This window comes from Varroa destructor, unplaced genomic scaffold (assembly GCF_002443255.2).
Source record: "Varroa destructor unplaced genomic scaffold, Vdes_3.0 BEIS01000002.1, whole genome shotgun sequence".
NCBI classification, from domain to species: Eukaryota; Metazoa; Arthropoda; class Arachnida; order Mesostigmata; family Varroidae; genus Varroa; species Varroa destructor.
This window is the reverse complement of record NW_019211455.1, coordinates 15,417,948-15,445,788: the sequence shown is the minus strand read 5'-3', so window position 1 is coordinate 15,445,788 and position 27,841 is coordinate 15,417,948. Positions and strand designations below refer to the sequence as shown.

The following is a 27,841-nucleotide window of genomic DNA, read 5'->3' as shown; positions in this document are numbered from 1 at the left end:
TAATGCGTTTTCGTAATATATAGAGAGCAATAATCGTTTCGTATATAATAAGAACTGTACAATTATTGTTAGGGTTGATAGGATAACAGTCAAACAGTTGAAGCCATTATCTTACCATGTGTGCTCGAACAATCTGCTCACCACAACTCTTCTTGTGACTTCATTAAAGCGAAACCTGTATTTGGCATACATCCAAATACGCCATCTGCATATATGTTTAGTAAGAACTATTTATTATTTACGATTAGCAATAAATAAGATGAAATTAACAAAGCCAAGGGTGCATTGAACTTCGTATATTTGCAGGCTATCGGTCATTCACAATCGATTTGTCTTTGTGTTGAATAATGCTAATAACCAGTATTGGCAACAATATTCGAAGGAGCTTTTAACGTAGACGATAACACATTTAAAACAGACTGCCCCAAAATGCGAACGACACATGAAAAAATATTATATAACAATGATATCTTTGTCGCTACGAAAATTAATAGCTAATTCCGATTTCTTGCAGATCGCCAGCAACTAAGACCCGACCTGTTGATCTCAGCTGTGTGAACTAAAAACTAAGAGCTTTTGTTTCGCTGTGCAGAAATACTCAAGTTCAGCGTGAATATTTCGAAATAAAGATGATTGAAAACTCATCGATATTTTGATTGCTATTGTAATAAAAAGAAAAATATAATCTCGATAGACACTCACGTACACTATTTAATTCAGCATCTTCCTATTCAACTCAACACCAACGGGTGTTGGCTACTGTGGTGTTTGTTTGGGTTCTATTTTTCCGGCTACTTATGTTCTATAATTTAACGCCGGTATTTGTTTTTGTCGGGCTCTTTCTTTCAGAAGAAAGACTTAATGAATCACCACCACTACATTAGGATTTATTGTTAGTATCATTGTTATAACTAGTGTTATTATTCTCTGTTAATTAGATATTTTTTGAGAAATGTCGTTTGTATCTTTCTTTTATTCCCTCCCTAAATTACCGAGACATCACACTCAATACTACCTTGTGAGTGCATATGATCATTTTTAATTTTTTTTAAAAAAGGACGAGATTTCATATGCGTTTTTAGCATTAACTATCCAGAAGCATTCTTCAATTTGCTTGCCGTCGTTTGTTTGCTTAAGGATAAAAAGAAACGCGCGAAAAGATATCGAAGCATAAAATAGGAATCATCGGGAAAAACAGTTGTCCACTAATGTTTATATCAGTATGTACCTGCGTAAAACTTGAGATGTCAGAAGTAGTTACCAAGCCATAATAACCAGAAATCACATTTGACACGGCATTTCATCATACACATGTTTACGCCGGGCTTAGACACCAGAAATTTCCCTGACAAGGAAGCCTTCGTTGGGTAAATTTGTTTACCTTTACGCCATTCGAACTAAAATGTGAGATATTTCGTCATCTTTTTCTTGAATTATTGAGTCAAGCTGGTCAACTATTGTCCTTTATAATACGATATTTAGCTTGCCCTATTCCGGTCAAAAAAAAATTGGGACAGATTGGAGCCTTAATTTCGCACGTATATTCTTCATTTTTTTTCGATTGCCTTCATTTAAATCTAACATTTTAGCGATTTGAGTCTTCTTCATCACTTGCTTCTTTAGAAGTCTCCTGAATGCATATGTTTTTCATCTGCCCCTGTCTGATTGGGTATTTATGCAAATAGCTTCTCAGGTCCTTTTCTTTTCTCCCTTGTTTTTCTTATTTTGAACATTTTCGCTCAGACTGGTATCATCATCATCAACATTAATAATTATATATCAGTCCATTTGTAGTAGGTTAATATTAGTTAAATTTATTATCGATTTTCGATTACTTTTGAGAAAAACCGTTTGTGCATGAGTTAGGTGTGTCCTTGTTTCGTTATATATATACTAACAGATAAAATCTAAAGGCATGGCAAGACAGTTCCGTTCCAGGGAGGGAACCGGAGCAAAGTGACCAATTCGGCTCTCTCTTACCACTACACACAGCAAGCGCCGTCCTAGACACTTACAATAGTGTATGCCTATTCACGCGTTTTCCCCTATAAAACGCCTACGCACCCCAGTTGCTGGTAATATTGTCAGTTTTCCTATCGTAGTTTAAAAAACACTTGCTTGTTTTCTTTTCACGAAAAGCATACATAGCATACACGACAGCGAAACACTTAGCCGGTACTTTTCCGTCAGGCGAGTGCGATTCGATCATGGGAACAGCAGGCGCATTTATAGAGAAGCTCTAATCGTTGTTGCTGCTGCTGTTGATTCCGCTGCTGCGATAAATTTTCAACCGAATGCATTCACCTGTACTGTGATCGCATTCTGTAAGATGACACCGAAGATCGATTTTGTGTGTGTTTTTGAACAGAGCTTGCTTTTCCATTGTGCTGCATCTACTTTCTCTTCTCCGCGCTGCTCGGATGACTGTACATGGCGGACTCAAGGTGATAAAGGTTCATCGAACAACTGGCGAACGCTGTGGGGCTTTGCTTTGTCTCCCGGTCGAACGGCTTACTGGAGCACAGTAGAGCGGCAATAGACCAGGCTGGCGGGCAACAGTGCCCGAGGATGATTGCCTCTTCCTGTATTTGTTTTTGTAATGGAATGTACCTGCCTCCGTCGTAGCAGTAAAGTTGGCTTTTGCAGTATGTGTGAAACCGCAAAATTTGTGAGTCTAGTCAAGGTAGAGTCACAAGCAAGGTCCAAGTAAATTCTACTGTTTCTGACGCTGCCAACGAACCGCTAATGGGTTCGTTATCATCATTATGGATTGATTTGCCAATGCTTCGAAGGCTAGGGGCAGATCATCATCAGAAATACGATTGTTTTTCTTCTATGCGAAGAACTTCACTCGCTGAACCCCGTCCCTTCTCGACACCCCGACCCCGTCTTGCCCGACCAGCTAGCAAGCTAGTCCAAAAGAGGTCAGAGGCGGAAGTCGTTTCAATCCACGATTGACAGCTGCGCGAAGCCCATTAAAGTTCGCTGGTCGGGGACAGGCATTGACTCCGAACCCGTTGTCTGCAATATGAACGGCACGAAAAAGTGAGTCTTCTTGTCGGAGCGATATATAGTTTAATTAATAATTGGCTAGTTAATCAGTTAGTCACGTTTCTCACGTTAAAAGCATCTAAGCTGAACCGTTTTCAAAACTAAAGACGCTTTCATCTGTTTTTTTTTGACGACAGCAGTAATATGTTAAGTAGTATGTATATGTAGTGGCCCTCGTTCGAAGTGGTACTTAGCAGGATCCTTGGGAATCATACAATATATACTCGTTTTTGTCCTTAGAGAATTGAGTGCTTACCTATCTCGTTATGCATTAGCTCTTTCATCACTTACCAGCGGGAAAATAAGCGACCTGACGTTAGCGGTTCCGTCTATGAGCTTCTGGAGATTGGCGGCCACAATGACCTTATCCCTTCCGTCCACGAGTCCCGCACCGACTAATTCGGCTGCAATACCTTCCGAGGTATCCTACAAGATAGAAGAAAAATAACAGAAAGCACATTATATATATATATAAAATATAATTTAGTCACAAATTATGTTCAACGATATAAAAGAAGCGGCAGTCTTATACATTTATTTATCTTATTACATCACCGTAAGAATAACAAATGAGCAAATTCGTCCGGCTAATCCGGCTAGTGTTGCAAGCAAATACATAGAAGAATGAACATTTCTAATTTTCAAACATTTCCTGCTTCGCTTACGCGTAACTATGGCTATTAAATTAACTTGGCGCATGCATATATATACGCACATACCTTATCCCTCGTGAATTCGAACTTAATATCGTTGAGTTCTTTCTTGCCGTTTCGTATTCTGAGCGCGAGCTCGACGACGGGAAGATGGGCTATCGAAGAGGAAGCTATGCCTTCTTGGGCCAAGGCGGCTGAGGGGAGGTTTGAATTTGCGCCCAGTAACGTCGCAGGTCCAGGGCCAGCGGGATTCTGCCATATAAGTTGATACCGACAACATGCAAAAAATAGTCACTAGTTTGAAATTATTTCGATATTAGACTCAACTCGCAAAGGAAAAATTTTTGATAAATACCTTAAGTTATGATTGTCAAATGGAGCAGTATATTTCAGCACTCATTTGACAATATATCAATTTATTCCCAAGGGATAAAGTCCGACAAACTTCACATATTGTCGCAAATTGACGCTTTACTTACGGATCCGTTAGTAGGTCCAAGAGTCGTCGATGACACGGGTTGTTGATTTGTGGGCAATTGGCTATTGAATTGCTGTGATTGCGTGAGTCCAGCTGTCATCTCTATACCGAGTGAAGGTGGGCCTGTCGTGCCCGAATCAGACGACGATGTACTTTGGTTGGCCCGAGAAATGGCCTCTTGTCGGGCAGCCAGCTCTTCGGCGGAGACACCTCCGACACTGCCGGTAGATGCCCCAGCTCGTCCACTGCCCGCGCCGCTCTCCAATTCCTCCCCACTGCTGCCCTCCTCCCCATCCGACCAAACCCAGTCTCCCGTCTCTGTTCTGAAAAAGCGATCGTGAAAACCGATAATGATGTCAATTAGCGCCAGTTCCAGTTGAATTTGGCATAGCCATTTGATTCATGACAAATGCTATGGATAAGCAGTTCATAGACAAGAAAAATAAAAACAACTCAGAGATGACAGTGATTCGCAATATTATAAGCTTCGTATAGAAACGATGGAATTTTTTGTGCCTATTTCGATACTAATATTTTTAAGATTTTTAAGACTAATATTTTTGCTTATTGTTCATATTTTCAAATAACAATGTAGAAGAAAAAAATCACAAAAAAACAAACGTTTAACATAGCAGAGTACCACATAGAATAAAGAATATTTTTCTTAATATTCTGCTCTAAATATTAGCTGGCTAGTCATATGGCTAGAAATTAAATTATATAAAAAATCATCAACGTAGCATCAGGTAGAGTTTAGAAACAAAACCGTAATGATAAACTCCTGTCATGCATGGTATTTGATGTTAGTCGACAACATGGCTCAATGTGGACCTATGTCATATGTCTATTACACACTAGAAAACACTAAAAAAATTAACGTTAATTTTCTTTTATGTAATCGATCTTGAAGTAACTGAAATTACCTGAAAGTGACTCTAGAAAAATCAATGGTGAAAATCACATGTTGAGAAACAGGTTATTGAATACATTTACACTATTCTTGCAAACATTCTAGATGCTAGAAACGGAAATGCACCTCCAAGTTAACATGGCTTACATAACCTTCTACACATGGAACTGCGTCATGCACTACCAAAGGCACCTATTTCGCCGCTCTGAATACACGTGTCGCCGTTCGTCTTGCCGCTAAAAAAATTTTGACAAATTTGAACGAGGTGAGAACTAACGTTGATTCGCGCAAAGAGAGGTCTCAGAGTGAACTCGTCGGCGGTGGCCTTGAAAAAGAGCCATTGTACATACATCTGTTGAGGCCCAAAACCCTTCGAATGACACTACTAATCAGCTTAAATGCACGACCAGTTAATCGTATACCTTTTAGAGCAGTCCTTTATACTATATAACGCACTCATAATACATAGCATGTCCGTACGCATACTGCTGCAAACTCTGAAGTAACGGAAAAGCTAGAAGATTTATTATAAAACTAAAAATGACAATTACTGCACCATCCGGAAGTACATTATAAGGCTAGGCTCGTAAATTCTGGCGAAAACCACGAGCCCTTGCTAAAACTGCCGGTAGTGGCCACATTAAAAATCGTTGCTTTTCCTAATATGCGTTACACTGCAGACGTAAGGGACCCATCGACATACTGGCCGGGGTCCGCACTTATAGACCCAGGGCAACTGAATAAGGCAACGGCAGGTCACCAGCAGACCCAGCGGAGTTCTCAAAAGGATATCTTCAGCGAAAAGTAGTAGCAGCTGAAGCTGTTGCAAGAAACCCGAAGAGAATAGACTGCAACTAAAAGCCATCAACTATGTGCGACAGCCAAGCTCGTCCACTGATGACGACAGATTCTGCTACGCTGATAAGATAGAGTGGCTTTAGGTGCAGAGCCGCTGTTCATCTGAGCTCTCATTTTGAACGGAATGCAGTACTCGTCAAAGAACCCTATACTCATACTGGTAGCAATAAATGCCGCAACGCATATGAAAACGTTTAATTGTTCTTCTTCTAATTCTGTACAATAAGAAACGATTTTACGCTTGACCCAATATTGCTTTTTCTTTCTCAGTAGATTGCTCTTCATTTCATACGGATGGCGCGCGAACCAATGCCAGGGCCTTAAGAGGCCACACGTTTCTTTAAAGTTATTAATCGCGATCGTGAACGGCCAAGGAGCGCAGTTCTGTCGATGCTTATGACCTCATAGGTAAACTAGCAGACAGCTAAGCTGTATCCCAGTAGCTTGTGACAGCCGTAAATAAACACCTGCGTATTTCTACAATTGTTTTTGATTAGCAGGATTTTAGGTTTACGGATAGTCAATTCGATTATCTGGTGGGCTAGTTCGCTTTTTTGAGAACCAGTTAGGACGGAAACGACTAACATCTCATCGGGACTTATCTTACTGAACGGTAATACACGTGCTTGCGCTCGTGGTCGAAGCGACTTACCTAGCTTTAACTTCTCAGAACAGACAAGCACTACATTCCGCCTGAGCAAGTGACGTTAAGGTTACTGGGTAGTGTGTGACTGCAGTGAAAAAACGACCACATATAACTGGTAATACAGACCCACAGATGTTAACATCTGTGGGTCTGTATTACAAACGCTGGCTGAGCGTCTAGATAGTGAGTTGATCATAGACAAAGAGCAGAACCTAAAGATAGCTCTACTACAGGAAAATAAGGGTAGATCAAAATAAGTAAAGGTGACGGGGCTAGACGACAGTTACAAGATGCGATCATTCCCTGCGAAGTGTTTTTAGAAACACAGGCACTCCCAGTGGGTTGACTATGAGTCGGCTGATGGTGTCTTGACTATGAATTTCATTCAACCTTTTCTATGAGACTAGAAACTAGTGCTTGGCGAACTGAGTATTTGATGCCTATTGAGGAGTGAACTAAGTTTCTTATAATATAAATGAGTGAATTAAGATTCTTCCGCAGCAGGGTAGTCAGCGGTATCGACTATCAGAACGAATACTCAAAGACATTTGTTTGTGTTTAATGCATTTGCATAGAGAACTTTCTCTTTTTTTTTTTTATAAAGTAACGGCACATGTATTTTTCGGAACGGCAGGACACCCGTTGCACATCTATTGCATGACAGTCTTCTTAGATAAGGGATACTTTTTCAGAGCGAATGGCATATTTTTGCCGGATTTAAGTTCAAAGAAACAAAGCGTGAAGCATATGACATACGACATTCACGTGAACAACCCTTGTGCAGGTTTCTAAACATGAAAAAGTCGTGGCTTAGAAACTTAGTGAAAGAGACTGAAAAGAGCAACAGCTGCTCAGGTATGTAGAACGCACAAGATAGGCGGGAAAATAACTACCTAATTAAGTATATAACTTATCTAGTGTATAAAATAAAGTGTGGAGAAGTCGCTCACGAAAAATCATGCTTGTGAAGAAAGGCCTCCATGCATAAGAACATTGTGCTATTCAGAAAAAAATGGGTGCAATGTGAGCTTACCTGAAAGACCCTACATGACTTTGTATAAACAATAAGCCGTATAATAAATATGGCACAAACCGCGGAATCTAACCTTCAATTTCACTATACTGAGACGGTATAAAATAATTGATCTAATATTATTAATAAAATGACCAAAACATCATCAACATTAAGATTTTTAAATGCAAATACCTGTGCAGTCTCCCTGAGGCTCCGGGGTTTCTTTTACTGTGCTTAAGTCGCTGTGCTCTGTGCTCTATCGTGGGTGCACACGACAATAGCGTTTGAACAAGGTAACGTTTATCTTTACTTTTACGGAAGAAGGGATGTTTTAATAACTCTGAGGCAGTTGGCCGTTTCGTAGGGTCTTTTTGCAGGCACTCCGAGACCATCTTCCTGATTGTCTTGCCATAAGCCTTGAAAAGAAGTAACTATTAGAGTTGAAAAGAACTTCTTGAATTAAAAAACAAAGCCAGAAATATCTCTACAAATTTTTATTTTAGTGAAATTCTCTAAAGGAAAATTCTACGCATTATGCAAATTTGTAACAAAACTGAGCCAATAAAATCATATTATCGTTTCTTTTTTCTCATAGGAGAGGAACAATACTGCTATCAAGATAAGCATGCTAAAAAGCTAGTAAAAGGAAAAACTGTACCAGGAAATATGGCTTGGGTGGCACTTTAACGAAGTCAATGCGTACCTTGTATTGGTCCTTATCATCCCCAACAGTTTCAAGTGTTGGGGGGTCGTTCTGTAACGTCAGCATGAGAACTTTCATAGGAGGATACTTATGGTACGGCGCAGTTCCCGTAACAAGCTCCATCGCAGTAATACCTGTAGCAGCAAAAAAAGCATCTTCTTGGTTCAGCACTCGAAATATAAATGACTGGATGATGATGTCTATATTCTGTAGCCTTACGAAATTTCAATAATGACCCTGAAAGCTCGTGTCTTGTTGACTAACCAAAACTCCAAATGTCGGCTTTGAAGTCGTATCCGGTAATTTGTTCCATCACTTCCGGCGCCATCCAGCAGGGCGTTCCCACAAACGTGTGTCGGGATTTCTGTCGAGAAAGATCTCCGCCTGTTGCTAGCCACGAACTGACGCCAAAATCTGTGAACGACACATCCGCGCATATATTGGCACGTTTGTCAGCATCAACTACAATTAATTCAACTTAATTATTACAACGAAAGCAAAGTAAGTGTCTACCATACTATAGCGCGCAACAGCCACAAGCGACTAAATGTAAAATGAGACATTTTCGATTTCGTAGTCTCGCTTCTGCTACTGTATACGATTTTGAGCAGATGTGTAACGATAATCACGCGACAAATGATAACTGCTAAATGTAGATAATGTATTGCTACGAACCTGCAATTTGTACGGTGCCATCTTCTCCAAGGAGGATGTTTCCGGCCTTTATATCCCTGTGGATTTGCCCGTTGTTATGGAAATATTCCAGTCCCTTAAGCACTTCCCGAAGCACCGTGGCAATTGTCGCTTCATCGAAAACACCCTGTCGGCAGTCTTCAGTCTTCATACGATGCTGCAAAAATAAAGCGATATTGTCAATTTGAGAGCCAATATCCTGTAACATTTTTACGACAGTAACTATCAACAACAGATCAGTCCAGGTTCAATGATGAAACTAATGTTGTAAAGTAATGTATGTGTTTCGACTATCTGTTGTTTTTTGCAGACTTTGTCAGCCATGCTATGAATAGAGAATGTTCTATTAAATTGTAAATAAATGTCAACGTTTTCATATCATCATCGAATCATTTACCTTAATTATGTCAAGCAGGCTTCCGCCAGCTAGAAGCCGTATGACGAGCCACAATTCGTCTTTGACCACAAATGAAGTGTAGTACGATACCACATTTTCGTGGTTGCAAGCCCGCATGGCCTGAATCTCTTTCTACAAAAATAAGAGAAAGGGTAAAAACGAGTCATGCAAGTGGTCTATTTTTCCTTTGAATATACCATGATTACACGATTTCAAGGTTAATTCTTATCATAGAAAAATGCTAATACTCACGAGCAGCTCGTCCATAGAAGTATTCCATTTTTCGAGGTTGATTCGTTTGATGGCGCATCGTTCCCTGCGCGGAAGGCATAACGCAGCATGGACAATCGCGGTTGCGCCAACACCTAGGCAAACGGAACCATGTACGAAGACACTGTGTGAGAAAAAGGTATTTTTGGGCCAAAGAAATCAAACCTAAAGGCGAGGCAGGTCCTATGGACAAATCGCGTGACGGTTCCTATACGTGTTCGTAGAGCTGGTCGCTTTTCGACTGAGTGTCAGGTAGAGCTATGGCTGCTTGCGAGAAAAACCTGTATGATAGCATGTAATAGTAAATCCTGCTCGTCGGTTTTTCGAGGGTCTGACTACTTTCTTAGATCTGCTAAGGCTAATTAAGACAACTTGTTCAGAAACTGGTACACAACATATTTTAACCATGTAGCTAGAATCCCCGGTAGGCAACAAGAGGCCAGGCATTTGCATAACTTTTTGTTTAATAATATTTAAGGAGCTTCGTCACCTACTTTTAACTGATACGTCCATTGACGTGAGTTTACACACTATAGCATTGTTTTTTAGTATTGTAAGAACATGTGTACTAAGAAAAAGGCTCAACAATACAATTTATGACGTATCAGCGTAATATCGACAAACACTTGATATTGCTGTGATTGTGTTGTTCAACCAGCCATACTAAAATCTTCATCTAAATTCGCTTTTGATCATATCTACGGGCAAATTTCTGTGCAGCTGTTTGTATAGCTCTCCACAACTCGTTTGTAGTATTCTGATACGCGGCTGGGTTTTGATAAACAGCTGTATAAAAAAAGCCTTGACAAGGCCATAGTGACGCTAGGATCGATAATTACACAACGATGAAGTAGTTACGCTATTGGGCGGATAAAGCTGAAAACAATGGGAATGTTTAAGAGAGAAAGTAAGCACAGCTGATACCTGTGTTAGAGTCGGGCTACCGAGATAAGGTAGAACTATGCCAAGAACATCAAAAACACACGTCATCTCGATCTGATTACAGATCTGAAGCTGATTAAGATATTGTGTGTAGACGTACCAGTAGTGAATACCAAGTAAAGACTGCACTAACATTGAAATAGGGATTCGCAATGTCGGTTTCGGTAGGCTCAGAAATGTAGATAGGCTAACAATTAGATCGATCAGTAAACAATTAGCTAACAATCATTATTATTGCTATGAAAATATGCATAACAGAATTTTATTAGACTTTTATCCAGATCATACACACAAGCCTTCAGGCAATTGTTCCACTGAATGCATCTGTTATATTGATGAATCCGAATAGAAAGAAATAGCTGCAAAAGCGAATGGCAACGACAACCCTTGACATTAGCATAGAGATACAACAGAAAGCCTTAAATATTTTTAGACTATGTATTGTAAATGGAGCTGACTAAGCTATGGAGGAGCGTCCATGTCAAAGTCAACAAAACCTATTTATTATTTTGTATCAGTTGCTAGAGACAATATGTAAATTCTAACGTACACCGCACCTGCCTTTTGTGGACGCGGAAGCTTAGGCCTAAATTTAATTTAAATAGCTTTAATTTATAATGAATATTTTATTTGCCACTACCAACGTCGCATCAGACCGTTTGAACGAATATCAATGACAGAACATATACTATTACGTAATAGAAATACTTGAGCAGAAACTTTCATAGTCTGCGTCTCGGTGTTTTTCGTTTTTACATCCGGTTTGGCGAACCGGCTGGCTCTGAAGTCTGCCTATGGCCGGGTTTGAACCTGTCCCAAAGGTTAGCAGGTGAATACATTACTAACTAAGCTATCACGGGATGATCGCTCAGTCTACTACAAAGCACGTTAATTTGGAGTTTCTGTTTTTTTTGGAATTTTGTCCATATGCAGCATGCAGTGTATAAAAGCTGCATAATGTAAACCATTATCCTATACAAATTTTTTGCCATAGTAGTTATTTTGATTGTTAATGTAAATATAGTATAGCATAAAGCTTACAGCTTTTGGGCTAGTATAGGCTATACAACGATTTTCGTTTCATTTCAATAATATTACACTCCTAGGAAATTGCCTAAATGTAAGCCCCAGAAAAAAAAGCTCCCATGACGTGTATCAACGAAAGCACGACTTTTTTTTTCAAATCCTCACCACATTTCGTACGAACGAATATGTCTATTTTAACCTCTATTCACAATTAACATAGTCATAACATTGCCAACGTTCATTATTCACACAACTATGTGAATTAATTGTTTTAAAATGTTGCAGTAATGCACGTTGCAATGAACACAGCTGTGAGCATTACTATTAAGTTATAACCTGTAATATCCTAGAACAATGCTAATTAGACGTACGTGTGCAAAATAAAACGTTTGTTTTATTTGTTTATAAAGCGAAACCATAAGTAAAATTACGAACGGCACAAAAACGTATGATAGCACTTGACCGCTAACTGTATTAAAAAAAAAAAAGTCTTGAGCAGACACTTTAAAAAGCTCTTGCTGAAGTTGATTTCGTTTTTGAGAACAATGTTTGATGATGATGATGATGATTTATGCTGACCAAAATGCAAATGATACTGCAGCGTAATCAATAGCATTGCATTCAACTTACTGCCAACTTCTGTAATCATAACAACAGTTACAAACCTTTTCAGATCTGTTCGAGATGATATGCTCACACACGAGTATTTCTCTAACAGCTACACGCTAACCCAGTGGAAGATTCGTATAAATGAAAACTCTGGAACCCCCACCCAATGCCCTGCAGCGACAATTATTTATCCAAATTTAATCCAAATAAGGCTTTACGACCTTAATATAGAATATACCTTCCTACACCTCAGAACAAATATGAGTACACCGCAGTTACCACCGCATTAGAAGGTTCAATACATTTCTTCTTTCTGCAGAGACCGAAACCTCTGTTGAAAGTTATTTCCGTCATGCCGTACGGTATTTGCCTATGTTACGTGCCGGAACACTGAATCAAAGCAGCATGGAGAAGTCAACTAGGATTTCGTAAACTAGATCACTATTTACTAACACGGGCGATTATCATTATATCTAGTAAATTATTTTGAAATAATATACGAAGATCAGAGGGGCGTCTCTACCGCATTCACTGCACATGTGCAAAATTTCCGGTTGTCTTACACAAAGCAACATTTGTGAAACAATTTATTTCGAGAAAGTCATGCCATTTGCTGACATAGTATCTAAAATACAAAAAAAAAATGTATTACCAATGTTTTTATTAAGTTCCAAGATAAGTATGCAATAACTTCCCTGACTCGCTTTGTTCTACGATATCTAGCTGAGCTGCATATTAAATCAGTTCTCACTGAAAACTTGCTTCCCCAGCATCCGAACATTACCTAATCAATATTTGTTGAGCCGCTGAGTTGACTTGGCAATTGTCAGTAGACTGTGCTCTCTCTACAAGGTCTACAGCATCTACACCTATTTCATTAGTATTGAGGTTGCCCGTCTCTGAAAATTACATCAAGGAATATACCCTATTCTTTTCGTAAATCAAATATCAACACAGGCAACAGCGTAGTGTTTACGTATGACTGTCTATATAGAGATCAATGAGCTTTTACGTCAGGTATGTACATACGAAGCCGCAGTCGGGGAGGCTTTCTAGCGAGATCAGGGCCAAGTAAGGCTAAGCCAAACTCAGCAGAGTATACTAGCAACGCTACACTGCAATTTCTCACACGCAGAAGATGCTTTTGTTGGCAATAACAGCCTACAGACAAATTCTTACGAGGTTACCGTACACACATACCGGCGATAGCACGAAGTTTTGCTGTCACCTAAAAAATGTTCATAGCTCATAGAAGCCCTATGGAGGCTCCCACTGAAGACTGGCGATAGTCCGTCGTCGATTCTCCTATGCCAACCAAACCGGCGCTTCTGTGGCCTATTTATTTTTCCTCACGCTTATACAAAGTGGATAAATACACAAACACATGTGTAATGACAGGATATATTTTGACCATATTTGACGAGCAGACTTGCCTCACAAAGAATCTCTTGCCTAGAAAAAATTAATTTTTGGAAGAGTATGCCAAAAATTCAAATGTCGTGCGCTAGCAAACAACCCACCCTGCTAAGCTGGGTAGATTTGTTTGACACCGGACAGCAAAATGACATTATAAAGTGGGGAATCAGCGCGATTACAAAATCGAATCTTCCTCGTTCCTTTCTAGAATAGACTGCTTCTGTAAGTTATCCTCATTGCAGATTTCGATAGCAAGTATATCTGAGTGTAAATACGTCCACCTAGGACATTTGCTCGTGCTGTGAGAAATATTTCTACACCCGGTAGATATACTATGGTGAGAGCAAATAGTTACATTGAGTAATAGGGTATTTATACGAGTGGCTCTATCCACTCAGTAGTAGTCACTAAAAGTGAATCTATTTACAATTGCGTCACATAATGAATGCTGCTAGTATAGCGAAAAGCTCTATTATTACATATGAAGAAGGCTGTCCTCGTTGAGTCCTACTCATCATTGTCCATGTTTCCATGGTGAAAAATATAATGCGTGTTTTTCGATCGCGTCACAGCAACTATTTTTAAAAGAAAGCGTTCTAATTTTTTTTCATACGCGCTTCTTTTAGATGAAGCTCGAGTTTCATTCATTGATACGTACACCAATACGAAGAGCTTAACATAGAGTTACTGAGCAAACATACAGCCAAACAATTGTAAAATATCAACAGGCCAGTAAAATAGTAATGAATTAATTTATATATTAACGAGTAGTGCGGTCAATAAATTAACCTCATTTTTTGACGGTTTCCTTTACAGTAACAGTGTGGTAGGGCTAAGAAAGCGTGTGCGGTATCTGTTCGATATAAAAGGTCGACACAATTCAGGTTGCGCAGAGAAATGGTCTGAATGGGAAATGCGTTGCCATGACAACCATGAGTATGCCGCCCTGACTGGTTCAAAGTTGAGTATTATTTAGCAAATGGTTACCATGCTGTTTTATAGATGTGTTAGAGAAATCCTGAACAAATCTAGCAAGACCCACCCCGGCTAGACCACTAAATGCAGGCCTACACCGAATAGGTGACTTGTTTACGCAAAAGCCGAAACCGTTACAATAAAATAATCAGGCAACGCAGTCATCACCGGTTGCAAAATGGGTAAATGAAAAAAACGCAGACATATTCTATTTCAGCTTGGCTGCGCGAACAAACCAGATAGCACTTCATAGCATCTGTCGATCACTTTGTTCATCCCTGTACCTTGTACTACTCTCTCTTCAGTTATTGTATTGTTGTTTGCTGTATATCGTGACTCATGATTTTGCCCACTGGGCCTAAATGTACTTCCAGTAAAACGGCTTTATCTTCTGATCTGGGGTACGATCTGACCGCTTCGTTATTCGACAAACTATATGCCTGAACACAGATCGCTGCATCAGATCTTTGTTCTACTACTGAAAGAGCATCGCTTTGAGCCACGACCGATGGCTGGCCAGGCACAAAAAAGGGAAAAAGTGTAACCGTACTGGGCCTTTACGATTTTATCATTCCGAAACAAATTTAAACGTACAGACTACTTTTTAAAAAACCTTCCAGGCCATAATCACAACGAGGCCAGTACCTTTTGTTTGTACACCCAAACAATGATAGCCGCGTAACTATCATACTGTTTCATAGTTTTGACAAGTCCAGAAGGATCTTCCACGATTAAACTTCTAATTAAAGCAAGTTTTTGATGGCATACCTAAACGAAGTGACTCCAACAACTTGTTTACATAGAAAAAATATAGCTGAGTACGTCAAGAAGAAAAAACGAAAAACAAACAATACTTATTATGTCAACTCTCCCACTTGATAGATCCATTCAATCCCAATCAAATATGCTTTTTTTGCAGCGGCGACATCGGGGCAGACAAGGATGCTGAAATTTCTCAATCCGACCGACAATCTCATCAATGTCAGACTCAATTTACCTAGTGCATTCGGTGTTGATAGGTTAATAATGGCGTCATTGATGATTACACAGACTTGGCTGGCGTAATGGAGACTACTCGCGTTGTTCTTACTATCCTCAGCATCGTCATCAGTAGTGCCAAGTTAGGATGAGTGAGACTTCTCATTTCGTTAATGTCTGCGTACCTATAGTGCGCCTACACTGACGAAGGCCATTTCATTACTCGGTGCTTAGTCCGGCGATGCCGCCTCCATCATTAAAGCGATATCCCACGTTGGCTACGTACACATTTACGGACAACAACGCTAAATTACAATATAATCGTCCTTGGCCGGTGTACCCTATGGGCAGGCGCAAAGTATGCCGCTAGGTGCGAATTCATTTTTCGTGTATTCCCGTTGCACCCTTGTCCAGTATAGATACTGCTTGCAGACGAGTTTCTCTGAAGTAAGCACTGGCAAACTCGACCGAAGGTTTAGGAAAATGATCGATTGTTAATGACCCTTATACAATTTCTGTGGTGCACTGACATTAAGTTAAAGAACGATTTATCGACTGCTATTAAATCGGTCTGATAAATTATTTGAATTGAAAGCGAACAAATTCCGGTGCAGTCTTTATTCTCTGTGTATATATTGTAATAAGAGCCTGATACATTGCATAGACATTGTATGTGTTTTTAACTTGTTAAGCCAAAAGTGAAAACAAAACCTAAAGCTTGACCGAGCCATAAAAACGATGTTTTTACGTAGTTGCTAAATCGATGCTTTGTCTAGCAATTCGTCCTGCTTTAGTTAATCTTTTAGTCAGGAAGGCCCTCTCAATCGACCGTAATACCAGTTCAATGTTACTAGTTTCCTTGATACTTTACAGATGAAAAAAATAGTGAGAGAGATACTCTTAGTCATTCGGGCAATGCCCTGGTAAAAAAAAACTTGACTGAAATGTTTGCGGCAGCTTAAGATACGGCACGTACTTATAAACACACTAAGGGATGGATCTAAACAGACCGGCACACACGCACGCAAAGATGCCACCCACCCAGAACTAAACAGGACGACCCTTACCGCAGTCGCTTAAGCACAAGGACGCAATACAGGCGTTACATATGCAGCAAAGCTCGACGTTACCAGTTATCCGTTCGATTGGTCATGTAACCACTACACTACGAACACCAATGTATAGACCCATACCGTAACGTTGTCGACCGGATAATAGCTCGTTGCATACTAATGGCTAGGGAACTATTATACAGAAACTAATCGTTCATAGAACAAATCATTTGGCATTCGAGAAGCAGTCAGCAAATCCGTATTTCAAACCTACTTGCCGGTTACTGTTGTTCTAGTAAAACTAGGTGGCGCTTTACCACCACCTTTTTTGTGTGTTTTGACCACCACTTCTAGGCCCTTCTGCTAATTAATTAGCTTTATGGTGAATCGGCAAATGACCATCCTTCCTAGAACCATCCTAGGAGTGCTATCACGTTTGCCTTCTTCGTTGGCAGCTGCCAGACAAATATTATTGCCCTTTACTTTGTATACACTGTTATAGTATGCAGGAGCAGAGCAAATCACACAAGTCTCAATGAGACTAAACGATTCCAATTGCGACGCTGTCGCCCGCCGGCACCCGCTGACTCCACTTGCGTCGCTTCCCTCACGAGGTGAGCATTACCATTTTTGTTGGGCACAACATCGTATTATAATATGATTTTACAACATTGGCGAATGGAATGAATGCTAAAGTCATCGTTACATTGCACTACAGTAAATAACGATTGCAGTTTGCACCGGAGCTCGCCCATAAGAGCCTTTGGCTGAGGCTGCCTGGTCATACCAACAATTAGAACGTGTCTAACGACATAGTGTCGGCCAAGATACGCCACATCATCATCATAGGCTTATGGTTGTTGCGACGCAAACGAGCCGAGTGGAACTGACACATAATGGCCATGTCCCGGTCGTGCAGCTGCTGCCGACGCCAGCGTATTAACGTGTTACCATCGCAGCTGGCACTGATCTCATCAGGCTATAGAAGCACCCAGTGCCGTCGCCAGCTACCGAGCACAATACTGCGTAACGAAACTCTAATACTAACCTATTTGAGAATAACACACGGTCATGGGTAACAGAGCGCGTTTACAACAAGTCTATCAGCATTAGAGAAAGGCTTGTTTGCTCTGTCAAGGTTTATAAAAAAAGTTGTAACTTTCATAAAGGTCAAGCGAAGATACAAAAGATGTATCTATTTTTAGTGCACTTGAGAGTAAATGGCATAGTGATCCGGAAATATATTATCTAATCAGTAGCTATTCAAGGACATCGATCAGCTCGATAATTTACGCGAACCTACTTATCTACATAAGTGGTAACCGTTGCTAATGAACACAGCCTAAAGTAGAAGCTAGAATGTCGTGCAGAACGTATTTTGATTTGGGCGTAACCTTTAAAAAGTCCGGCGTAATAGGTCATGTGGAGCCTAAATGCCACAGATGGGCGGTACTCGATTCATTTTTAGGTATAACAATGTATCGATAAATAGGGCGTTACTTGACGAAATCCTCGTCAATTTTCGACAAACAGTTTAGCGTCATTCAGGGCTTGCTAGTGCGGCCACACATGCGACAACAAGCTCCTCAGTGCTACATGTGATACACAGAGTGAACCCGGGCAGCAAAAATGGAGTGGGGTAATCGAACAAGCGTCTCACACCGTTTCATCCTGTATATTTCATTGTTAAGGTCCGTCTTAGTGTATCGGAAAAAAGCTAGCGCCTCCAACAAACTGCTACAATGCTATCCATTAGCGCGAGAATTGCAGGTTGTAATTAGTATTTTAATTACATGAAATCATATATCCAAGACGCGCGAGCCGAAGCCGATGGAGGACGACTACGCGCAGCATTCGGCTGATTGTTGTCGTTCTACTCCTGACGTAGAATACCACTTGGGAGTTCTACACATCGTTTTGTCTTGTGGACACTGACAATTAGAGGGAGAGACAAAATAAACAAGGGTTAAAATTGGACCAATTCTATTGTTTCACTACGACATCGTGTAAAACTGCCGTATATGAAGATCCTCGAAACATGGGTGTCTGTTTGTCCATTAGTTTTCACTAGCTCTTTCACTTTATCTTTGGCCGCACAGGGCTATCTAATCGTTCTATGAGCTACAAAGCGTTACAACACATACATTGAGGCGTCATTGAATGGCTGCTCGAACCGCGCATCGCTAACTGGTCCGGTCAGAACTGCCTGACTTCTACAGACCACTAATATTACTGTAAAGGCACTTAATCACAAACTATATCCGTTATTTTCCTACCAGGACCATAACGCTAATACTTACCGATTACCTCGCCCAGCTCATAATCGTCCTTTGATGCTGGCCACTTAACGGGCTGCTGTTTATCCTCGGTCATCTTCTGACCAGCCGCCACTGTTGCAAGCAAAGCTTGCTGCTGTTGTTGCTGCAACTGATGATGGTGCAGCAACAGTTGTTGTTGTTGTTGTTGATGCTGAGCCGTGCCGCTGTTAGTGACTGATCCGACGGCCGCAGCACCTCCACCACTCACTCCTCCACCCACACCACTAGATGACGGTAATCCGCTGGCGCCGTAATCCAATGAGCCGCGTGCCGCTCCCGCACAAATACTGCGACCACACAGACTGACAGCAGCACTAGCACATGCAGTGCCACTTACGGCGGCTACACCACCACTAATCTCGTGCGCAAGCAGATGTCCCTGCTGCTGCTGCTGTTGTTGTTGTTGTTGTTGTTGTTGTTGCTGCTGCTGTTGTTGCTGTTGCTGCTGCTGTTGTAGTAAAGGATGATGTCCTCCTGCTGCTGCTGACTGAGATGAGGGTGCTACCGCTGCTCCCGTTGCTGCTGCTGCTGTTAGCGATGATGTCGTGTTCGAGTCGTCTGCTCCGTGTAGTAGAGCGGGCGCGGCCGCTGAACCAGCGATTGATATAGCCTGTTTGGCGCTACCTTTTCCTTTTTCCCTGCTACTGCAGCTGCTATTGTTTTGATGTTGCTGATGTGTTTGGTGATAATGGTGGTCAACGGCGCTTGGACCACCGGCCCCGACTCTCTCCTTTTCCGCTAGCGAGCCACTGCTGTGATGCGAGGACGAGCCACCCGGCTTGCCAATCAGTTTCACGTGCGAATTCAGCAGGGCAGCGGTGGCTGATAGACGACGCAGCATGGGATTGCCACCGCCGCCACTGCCGCCGCCCATGGGATTGTCGTCGGATATGCGAACCTCACTGGAAGTAGGGAGCGAAGTCAAGAATGCAGGAGACAAACAGGTTATATGGAAATTCGTAAAGAGAAAAAGTATTATAGGATTTATGCGCTTACTAAATAAATAATAAAGCTACTAGTACGATTTCTACACAACGAATCAAACAACGAGGGGGAATGTTGCGGCAGTTTGCAAGCCAGCTAGCTCATCATGTCATCTTCCTTTGTAGTACCAGTGATCCTACAGACAAAATCAATTAGATGGTTCTTGTTGTTGCTGCTTAATAATCTCATGCAGTACATGTTTTCTCGTGCTTTGCGTCCGGTACTTGATAAATGACTTAAAATGTTTTATGTGTAAAAATTTGGGTATTTGAATCGCCCGCGTCCACCCGATAAAATTAATCGAGCATCATTATTGCAGCCTTCCACGGGTTGCAAACAGGAGAGGGAGACACGATACGCGTTCGAAAATTCGGGGTAAGGGACAAACGTGAGAAGCTGTGCCGGGAGCGAAAGGGCAGGTTATCGCAAACGCTACAACATGGGCATAAAAAAGGGTGTTACCTAAAGGACGACGCAAACTAGACCCAGATGTAGAGAGCGATGTTTTTTAGTTACATCGTTGGTTTCTTGCAGTGCTTCGCGTTCTTGTTTGCGATTACGAGTGCGCGCGCGTCCAAATCAAACCAACGTTGCGGTGAGAGAGGGATTCGACGAGTTTTCTTTCTCAATGGGAAAGAACGAAAAATGGGGACTGCGCGCGAATTTTTGAATCAGAGATCGTGCCATCGAACTCACGTTTGCAGTAAAAGTTTCTGTTTGTTACTGCTAAGATAGCTTCTCAGTGATACAGTGTGAGTTAAGAAACATTTCATGTTACAGTAGGCCATTAGTAACACAGATCGTTCAAGCTAATCACGAGTTTGAATAAATGCACGTCTCGATCAGTTCGCGTAGATATGTTAGTTTGCGCCTAAAACACATGTACACGCTCTCAATTTCCTATCGCCACCGATTTGCCAGCGTTCTAAATAGTATCGGTTTGAAATCTAGATGGAATCTATTGAAATGGCTCACATTTATGCATCAGTATTATTTCTAACTAGATGATTTAACTTGCCACCGAGAAGTATGCTTAGTTATTACCCACCTTGCATCCTTGAGGCTGCCCCTTCTCTCGAAAAAAAGCTTTCCGACGTTCATATTTGATAGTCCTTCGTTGACACTCTTCTTTGTCCACACACGTTTATCACAGTGTAGATATCACAACAGTAGCAATATGTCTCGAAGTTCAATAAACTTTCTTAAAGTTCAACCTGGATTTCAGTGGGTCGGTTGTGTGTTTTCGTATGCACGACGACTTACTGGTTATGCCCAATCTCGTTCGTTCCGCTTCTCAACTGCAAAAAAAAAAGGACCAAATTCACTAAACCTGCTGTTCGTCAAATACAGGGCCTGTTGTTTTGAATATTTTTAAAGTGCCTTATTGCCTGGCCTGAACGATCGGGCTTCTGATCGAAGGTGACGAGGGCCCTCGGCTTTGAATCGCGCAAATAACATCATACGCATATGACGCAGTTTGCAAGAACAGAGAAACTTATTGACTCATTCATAAAAATTAGCCTTATTACAGTAATCTCTGAATATTGCAGGGGTTAAACATAAAAATGTACTGCGGAAGCAGACGTAAATGACAACGACTCGTATAAAAGAAGATACAATCCAGTTTAACAAGTATTTACCTATAGCATTTAAAAAAAAAGGATCCGATATAAAAGAGTTTGAGGTTAGAAACAGTCCAATTTGCTTCACAGTTAAATGAGTTAAATAGATAATGAAATGTAATATCTATCAATTTGGAGCTTATTACAATACAGTTATAAAATCAGTGACTATCTAGATTACTAACTATATTATCGTTTCTGGATTCCAACCACAAGTACACTCCATATAATAACAAAATCTCAAGTTATTTATTAACAAAAAACACCAATTAAAACTAATTACATCTGCGTCAAAGCAATTCCACACTGGATTCCTCAAGATAACCTCTGAACGATCCTTTCCTTTCATTTCATCAAAGCAGATTTCTATATGTACATAAAATCTGTATGTATGTATTTCAAGTGTTTGCATGTTATTTGACGAAGGCGAAGGAGTTTGATTAATTAAAAACGCAAAATGTATGGCGAATATAAAGTCACGAGGCATGAGGATTTCCTGCTGCACCTTTCAATGAAAACCATCACCTTTTCTGCATTTTCAACTTTGAACAAAATAATGCACTCTTTGTACACGAAAAAGTAGTGGGCTAAACTTTCCGAATAACGGCTTTCAATCTGGGATTTGCAATCAAAGCAGTTTTAAGACAAAGTGTGAGGCCTATTTCTACAAATTCAGGACCACTCATATTTTAGGTCCCTAGTAATCACTGCTATGCTATGATGTAGTGTGTAAATGTGTTCCTTCCACCTGAAACTATTACCAATTCGCTGTTAGACGCCCGTTTATTTCACCCCGCTCCTGTGTTTACCTATCCACTCAAGTCTTATGCCGTAGTTAACCATAACCTTCCTTACTTTGTTATGGGGTCGCATTATGCTGCTGACACTTAATGCGATGCATATAAAAATGGCGAGACAAAATACTACTGTTTAGTCCTGGTACTCTTGTGTTTAATACTACTTATAAAGTATGCCACTAGTAACTATTTGAACATATTCAGAAAAGTGGTTTGTGGTTTTTGGCTTATAGTGAAACCATCTGTAGGCTAGTCACTACTGGACCTATGTGATAACAATAACGAAAGATTCGATGGCCCTGAGAGAGGCCGTGTATGGTGTTTTTCCTACCGCTTGGTGTGGTACGTTCCACGCCGCAAGAGTACCACGAGTCGTTAGTTTTGAGTATGAAAGTAAATTATTTTAGGCGTGGGGTTTTCTCGCAGGAACTCACCAAAATACGTGCAAAATAGCAACTGTGAGAATCCATCATGCTAATTTCATGTGCATTACATTTTTCTTGTGTAAATTTTACGCTCCAGGACAGGTGTGGCTAAATAAATGCAACACAAACTATATTCGCTTTAAATAAACGTAATATAATTATAAGATATATACATTCCTTATAAGTCAATTAGCGAAGTTGTTGTTCTTGGATTGTGTGCCACGTGAACTTATGACTGCAACAATTAAGTGGTCGAACTAGGAGATCCGATTGAACATTTCTTTAACTTCCTGGAACCTAACAGCATTAAACAAAAGCCGACACTTAAGTCGGAATTATTCATCGTTCCAAACTGAGGGTTGGGCAAAAAATAAGTCTACGGCCCAACTTAAAAGGGTTAATACTTTATGCTTTCAAAAACGCAATTCAAAGCCGGATTTAATATCCAATTACGACGCAACCACGAAATGGCGCGACCACCGCGAAAACACAGCTGAGTAAGATTTTCTTATGTTACTATTTATACCCGATAGAATTCGACGCAGAAATTAGATCCAGCTGTAGTTGCGCCTTGAAAAGCATCGTTGGACAATAGCATGTGCTTCAAGCTCGTAACATATCGTTATAAAGACAATATTATATTCAAACACGTGTTTATCCGAGATGCAGCACTTACTTGAATATACCTAAACATTATACCTACCCAATGTGTCTGATTTGTATTCATCGTGGGAACTTCATTTCAAAATCTATCGGTAGCAATGAGCTGCGGTAATTAGATAATGAAGAAGACGTTACTTATGCAACACGAACATTGAATTATAGAACGACCTGAGTGCTGTAGACATCAGTGCAGGCTCCTTTTTAGCAAAATCCATTTAATCCATGTAGTCTTTGATGGCACTTCCCTACCATTCAGCATAGCCATACGTGAGAGGTTTTCAAAAACTTCGCTCACGAATTCAAGATGATTTTAGCACTCAAATAACTATTTTTTTTCACTGGCCTGAACTGAGTGATTAACGCATGCCTCTCGTTGCCATAAAACAGTACTTTGAAAAGCATTCATAGTTTTTTCTCTCATCAAACTCGCCTTATTACAGGTTATACAGAGCATGTTTTACAAAGCTCACGCAGTTTCATGTTTGACTTTTGCGTAACCAAGTATTGGCTGAACTTATGGGTATATCTATGTAACTCACGGCTTATCATCAATCGGAACTGGTCGCTTGCTTCTTTAAGACACTGTGTCACTGAATACATTTTTTTGCCTCAACATTGTACTTGTGCCGAGATGGAGACGCGTGGACAAATTACGGCTCTCTTTTCAAGTACTTTCACGTCTTTGTTATTTACTTTCTTGCTCCGGCTCCACTCAGGCTTGGCCAAAGTAAGGGTTTGCCCTGAGTCCTTGCCAACAGTAGGTAGATTCTACGATCTAGTAAGTCGAGCAGCAAGCTCATCAAAATACTTCATTCACAAGCCTTGTTCCGGTTTTCTTACAGGAAAATGGCGGAGATATCTTGATCATAAACGGCGATGCCATAGGGGCGGTTGTATCAATATCGTTCTCAATATCGATCTAAATGACATCATCGAGATATTTTGTCCGTTGTTTTTTCTCGGGTAGCAAAAAATGAAATAACGATGTAGCTATGTTAATAGGACATTTTGACGCCAGTGCCATTAGTGGCAATGTTGCAAGAAGCATGTTGACGTCTGCTCCATCGGTCCGTAATATTGTAGGTCTTGTCTTATGGTTTGAAATAGGTTGTTTATTGTGAGAGTCGAATCATACTGTTGATAGCTACCGATTGTTATAGATCGTAGCGAATGCAAAGGTGCGTTTACATTAATCGAACACGAGAAAATTGCCTCTAAATTTCATAGACTTTTCAGGTTACGTTCTCGAATCGCTCTGTGTACCAGGCTTTCTGTAACGTAACACGCTCCCACGCGTGACGCGATAGCTAGCGGCCTGTGCATCATCAATCAGTGGGCATTGTAAATAGAGCTCTGGGTAGAAAACACAATCCAATTTATTGACGCCATAGTTCGTTTGAAAATTCACCCAAGCGTACCGAATTCTAGTAGTCCCAGGTTTTCGACATGACAGCAACGAAAATTATTTGCGTGATGTAACGAGTGATATATATTTTCTGTTGACTGCCACGTTTACTGAACAGACACAGTTCAGTGATTCATGATTACAGCGACTCGTGGCGTCGAGATAAGGAAATGAATCACGCCGATGTCGCTGCATATAAATTAAGACTTTTATGCTTTTTCCTTTGAGACTATCTAAACAAAGGCAGATATCTCAAGGATAGTGTTTGCGCGGAATCGGTGTGTGATTCTCGATCGTGACGATTATTTAATAGAATTAAAATTCAGCGCGATTACAGTTCCAATTCAAATCCTAGGCCGTTACAAAAATTATTTAATGTATTCCTTCCTTAATACGCAAGTGACTTTTTAGTAACAGTGTGTCAAGTGCTATTGGTAGGTTTAAGCTTGTGGAGAAGTCACTTAAATGCTGCATGCAGTAATTTAAGCAGGATTAAGTTTTGAGTGGATAGCAGGGCAAAGGTCTCAAAAAAGCAAAAATCCAAAGCTGTCGATAAGTGTAACAGATGTAGAGGGTCTTAAACTGTATTTTTAGCGCTTCGCTGAACGATACAGGTAGTTATTAAGATTATCCTTTCTAAAGCGGCCATTAATTTTCGTATAAAAAGCCCAGATGTATTAGAAATCATTTTTCTAGCCATAATTTTGATGAGCTTTTCAAATCTAAATTCTATTGCAGATCTTAGGGTTTATCCTACGAAAATCTTAATCGGATTTTTCTCAAGCCGCCTGAAAACTAGCAATAGCGTACACCGTAGATAGTTCTTCATTTCGTTGACGGTTCATCAGGCGCGAACAGATTGGATGATGGCTTATCTTTGCTCGAATTGAGGAAATGAAATTCTGTTTTTCGCTATTACGGATGTCTTGTTTTGTTCCAGAAAAAAGATGCCCTTCGTCTGGTAACAGTAATGGATGAACGCAACCCTGTGCGTGCAGTTACGTACGCAAACACTGGCAAAGCGTTTTGTCAATGACTATACGATGCAATTTTGCACAGCCAAGGTTTTGTAGAGACGCGTCGATGAATATGCATCTCCGAGCGTTAAAGTATATAACAAATGTATACATAGGTACTACGCCCGATTCAGTTTGTTCTCACGCCAGTCTCTCGTCACCCAGTTCGTCATGCCTTCAACGGTAAGTGAAGTTCAGCGATAATATATTTTAGTACTCGCCTATGCGATGTGCTCTATGCCGCTTCATTATGTCCCCTTTTCCGATTGGATTCAATGACGATGCAATCCCGTGGATACAATTGCGTTGGGATCTAACTAGCTATTAATTTTATTGAAGTTCTACTCGATAACTTGCACCGAAAATAAAGGCGAAATTCCGTTATTGTTGAGTTGTCATGTTTCACAACTAATTAGTCTTTGCCATATGTTAAATGGATCACGCCAATTGGTAGATCGACCATAAGAATTTGCCATTGATATAACCTTATCTTGCATTGAAGTCTCGCATCTTTGGCCAGTGTACCGACACAGCGTCCGCATAGGCCAACTACAAACGAATAAGTTATCGCATCTACAGTCCGCGACCGTTTTCGTGTGAATGTGGAAAAATGTATATACGCCGCACGTAAAACAGATGCTTTGCGGCCATACCTATATGAGTATCTGCGTCTGAAAGAGCACAAAGTTTGAGAAAGCTAAATAGATATTTCCGAAAATTCGTATCGAGTGGAAATGATCAGGTATACACAACGAACTCTTTCAAACCTTACGAACGAACCCTGTTACAATAGGCGTTTCTTTGCTGTTTTCTGTTGTCTACTGCAATCTAGCTCCCTACTATTTTGAGGGATATAGTGTCCATTCGAATGACGTGTGAGGCGCTGTAATGCTGCAAACATTTGTTAATGTCCAATACGAAATCCTAATCTGTAGTTGTATTGCATAACATCAAGAAAGTCAGAGGTATTTTCGAAATGAATCGCGTACAGGCTCAACCTTGCAATATATATGAATCAAGATTTGTCATCAGTGGCAACTATGACCAATGAAGTAACGTGTTGATCCTATAAAGCGGGCTGTATTTGTTCAAAACCAACCGAATTATTCGAGCTCTTCATGAGCGAGGAACTTGGCAATTTGCGTTGGTTCTCAAATCATTTTCTCGTCTCTATGTAGTTTAACGCCGTTTAACCGTTCATGAAGGTTAGAGCCATTACACGTAGGCACCTCCTACCAAAAAGTTACCAAAACTTTTGACAGTAGAACAACATACATGTGCCCATACTAAAACGAACTCGCGTTAGCAGGCAGTGTCAGGCCGAGAGCACACTTTAAGGACAAGCTAGCAATTGGTAAGACACCGCTCTGGCAATAACAGCATAAGACCTTTTGTTATACCGTGAAAGAGTTTGTATGTTAAATATAGTACAAAAACTCTCATAATGCCTGGCCCTCCCACCCACGAAATACCTAGCCATAATGCCAGCTATGAGTACCTTGAGCAAATAAGGCACGACTGAGTAGGCGTCGCCAAACAGATCAGACCATCTTGAAGAGGTTTTTATAGTAGAAGCAGTAACCGAGACAGTTGACTGATGGTGACGCAGTGGTGACGAGGACGCCACTTCAAACATGTTCCAGTGTTGCGCGCGGTGGCTATTTATATCGTAAGTGATTTAGTGACGATTGGTTGCATCAGAGACTTCAGTTATGATCGAGAGACTCGTCAAGAACCAGATAATAAAACGAGATATTTTGCTTGTACGAATTTCTATGTGGCTGTACTGAGCAGAAGTAACCATGGACCCAAATAACGCGAAAGGCTGACAGGGTACTGGAACAATTTACGAGGACCATTTGATAATAACGAGATAAACAATTCAATTGATAATAAGACTATAGCGAAGCCAGCCGCGCTCATTGCGTACGGAACAATA

General features: G+C 40.6%; 1 protein-coding gene and 2 long non-coding RNA genes across 7 annotated transcripts in view; 2 read left to right on the top strand and 1 right to left on the bottom strand.

The window, feature by feature from the left end:
• Positions 1-212: 212 nt before the first annotated feature.
• Positions 213-27,841, bottom strand: part of LOC111244246 (serine/threonine-protein kinase OSR1-like) — a 47,051-nt gene continuing 19,422 nt past the window's right edge. For 2 of the 4 annotated variants that reach the window (XM_022791109.2, XM_022791110.2), the window contains exons 2-13: positions 21,023-21,272; positions 18,973-19,892; positions 9,657-9,769; positions 9,405-9,536; positions 8,990-9,164; positions 8,579-8,728; positions 8,315-8,448; positions 7,804-8,027; positions 4,184-4,505; positions 3,771-3,956; positions 3,343-3,477; positions 213-3,021 (exon numbers count right to left, since the gene is read on the bottom strand). In XM_022791109.2, coding sequence (XP_022646844.1) covers positions 2,944-3,021; positions 3,343-3,477; positions 3,771-3,956; positions 4,184-4,505; positions 7,804-8,027; positions 8,315-8,448; positions 8,579-8,728; positions 8,990-9,164; positions 9,405-9,536; positions 9,657-9,769; positions 18,973-19,892; positions 21,023-21,075 — 2,622 coding nt within the window. In that variant the 5' untranslated portion in view covers positions 21,076-21,272 and the 3' untranslated portion in view covers positions 213-2,943. Of the gene's footprint in view, positions 3,022-3,342; positions 3,478-3,770; positions 3,957-4,183; positions 4,506-7,803; positions 8,028-8,314; positions 8,449-8,578; positions 8,729-8,989; positions 9,165-9,404; positions 9,537-9,656; positions 9,770-18,972; positions 19,893-20,436; positions 20,528-21,022; positions 21,273-24,020; positions 24,274-27,841 lie in introns of those variants that run through there. The other 2 variants (XM_022791111.2, XM_022791114.2) reach the window with 2 other exon arrangements.
• Positions 6,889-8,449, top strand: LOC147757428 (uncharacterized). Its single transcript, XR_015322233.1, has 2 exons — positions 6,889-7,451; positions 8,207-8,449. It is a non-coding gene; the product is annotated as an uncharacterized LOC147757428 (long non-coding RNA).
• Positions 22,538-27,841, top strand: part of LOC111245978 (uncharacterized) — a 42,430-nt gene continuing 37,126 nt past the window's right edge. The window contains exons 1-2 of one of the 2 annotated variants that reach the window (XR_015322231.1): positions 22,538-23,315; positions 25,827-26,085. This is a non-coding gene — a long non-coding RNA (uncharacterized LOC111245978). Of the gene's footprint in view, positions 23,316-24,394; positions 24,660-25,826; positions 26,086-27,841 lie in introns of those variants that run through there. The other variant, XR_015322230.1, reaches the window with a different exon arrangement.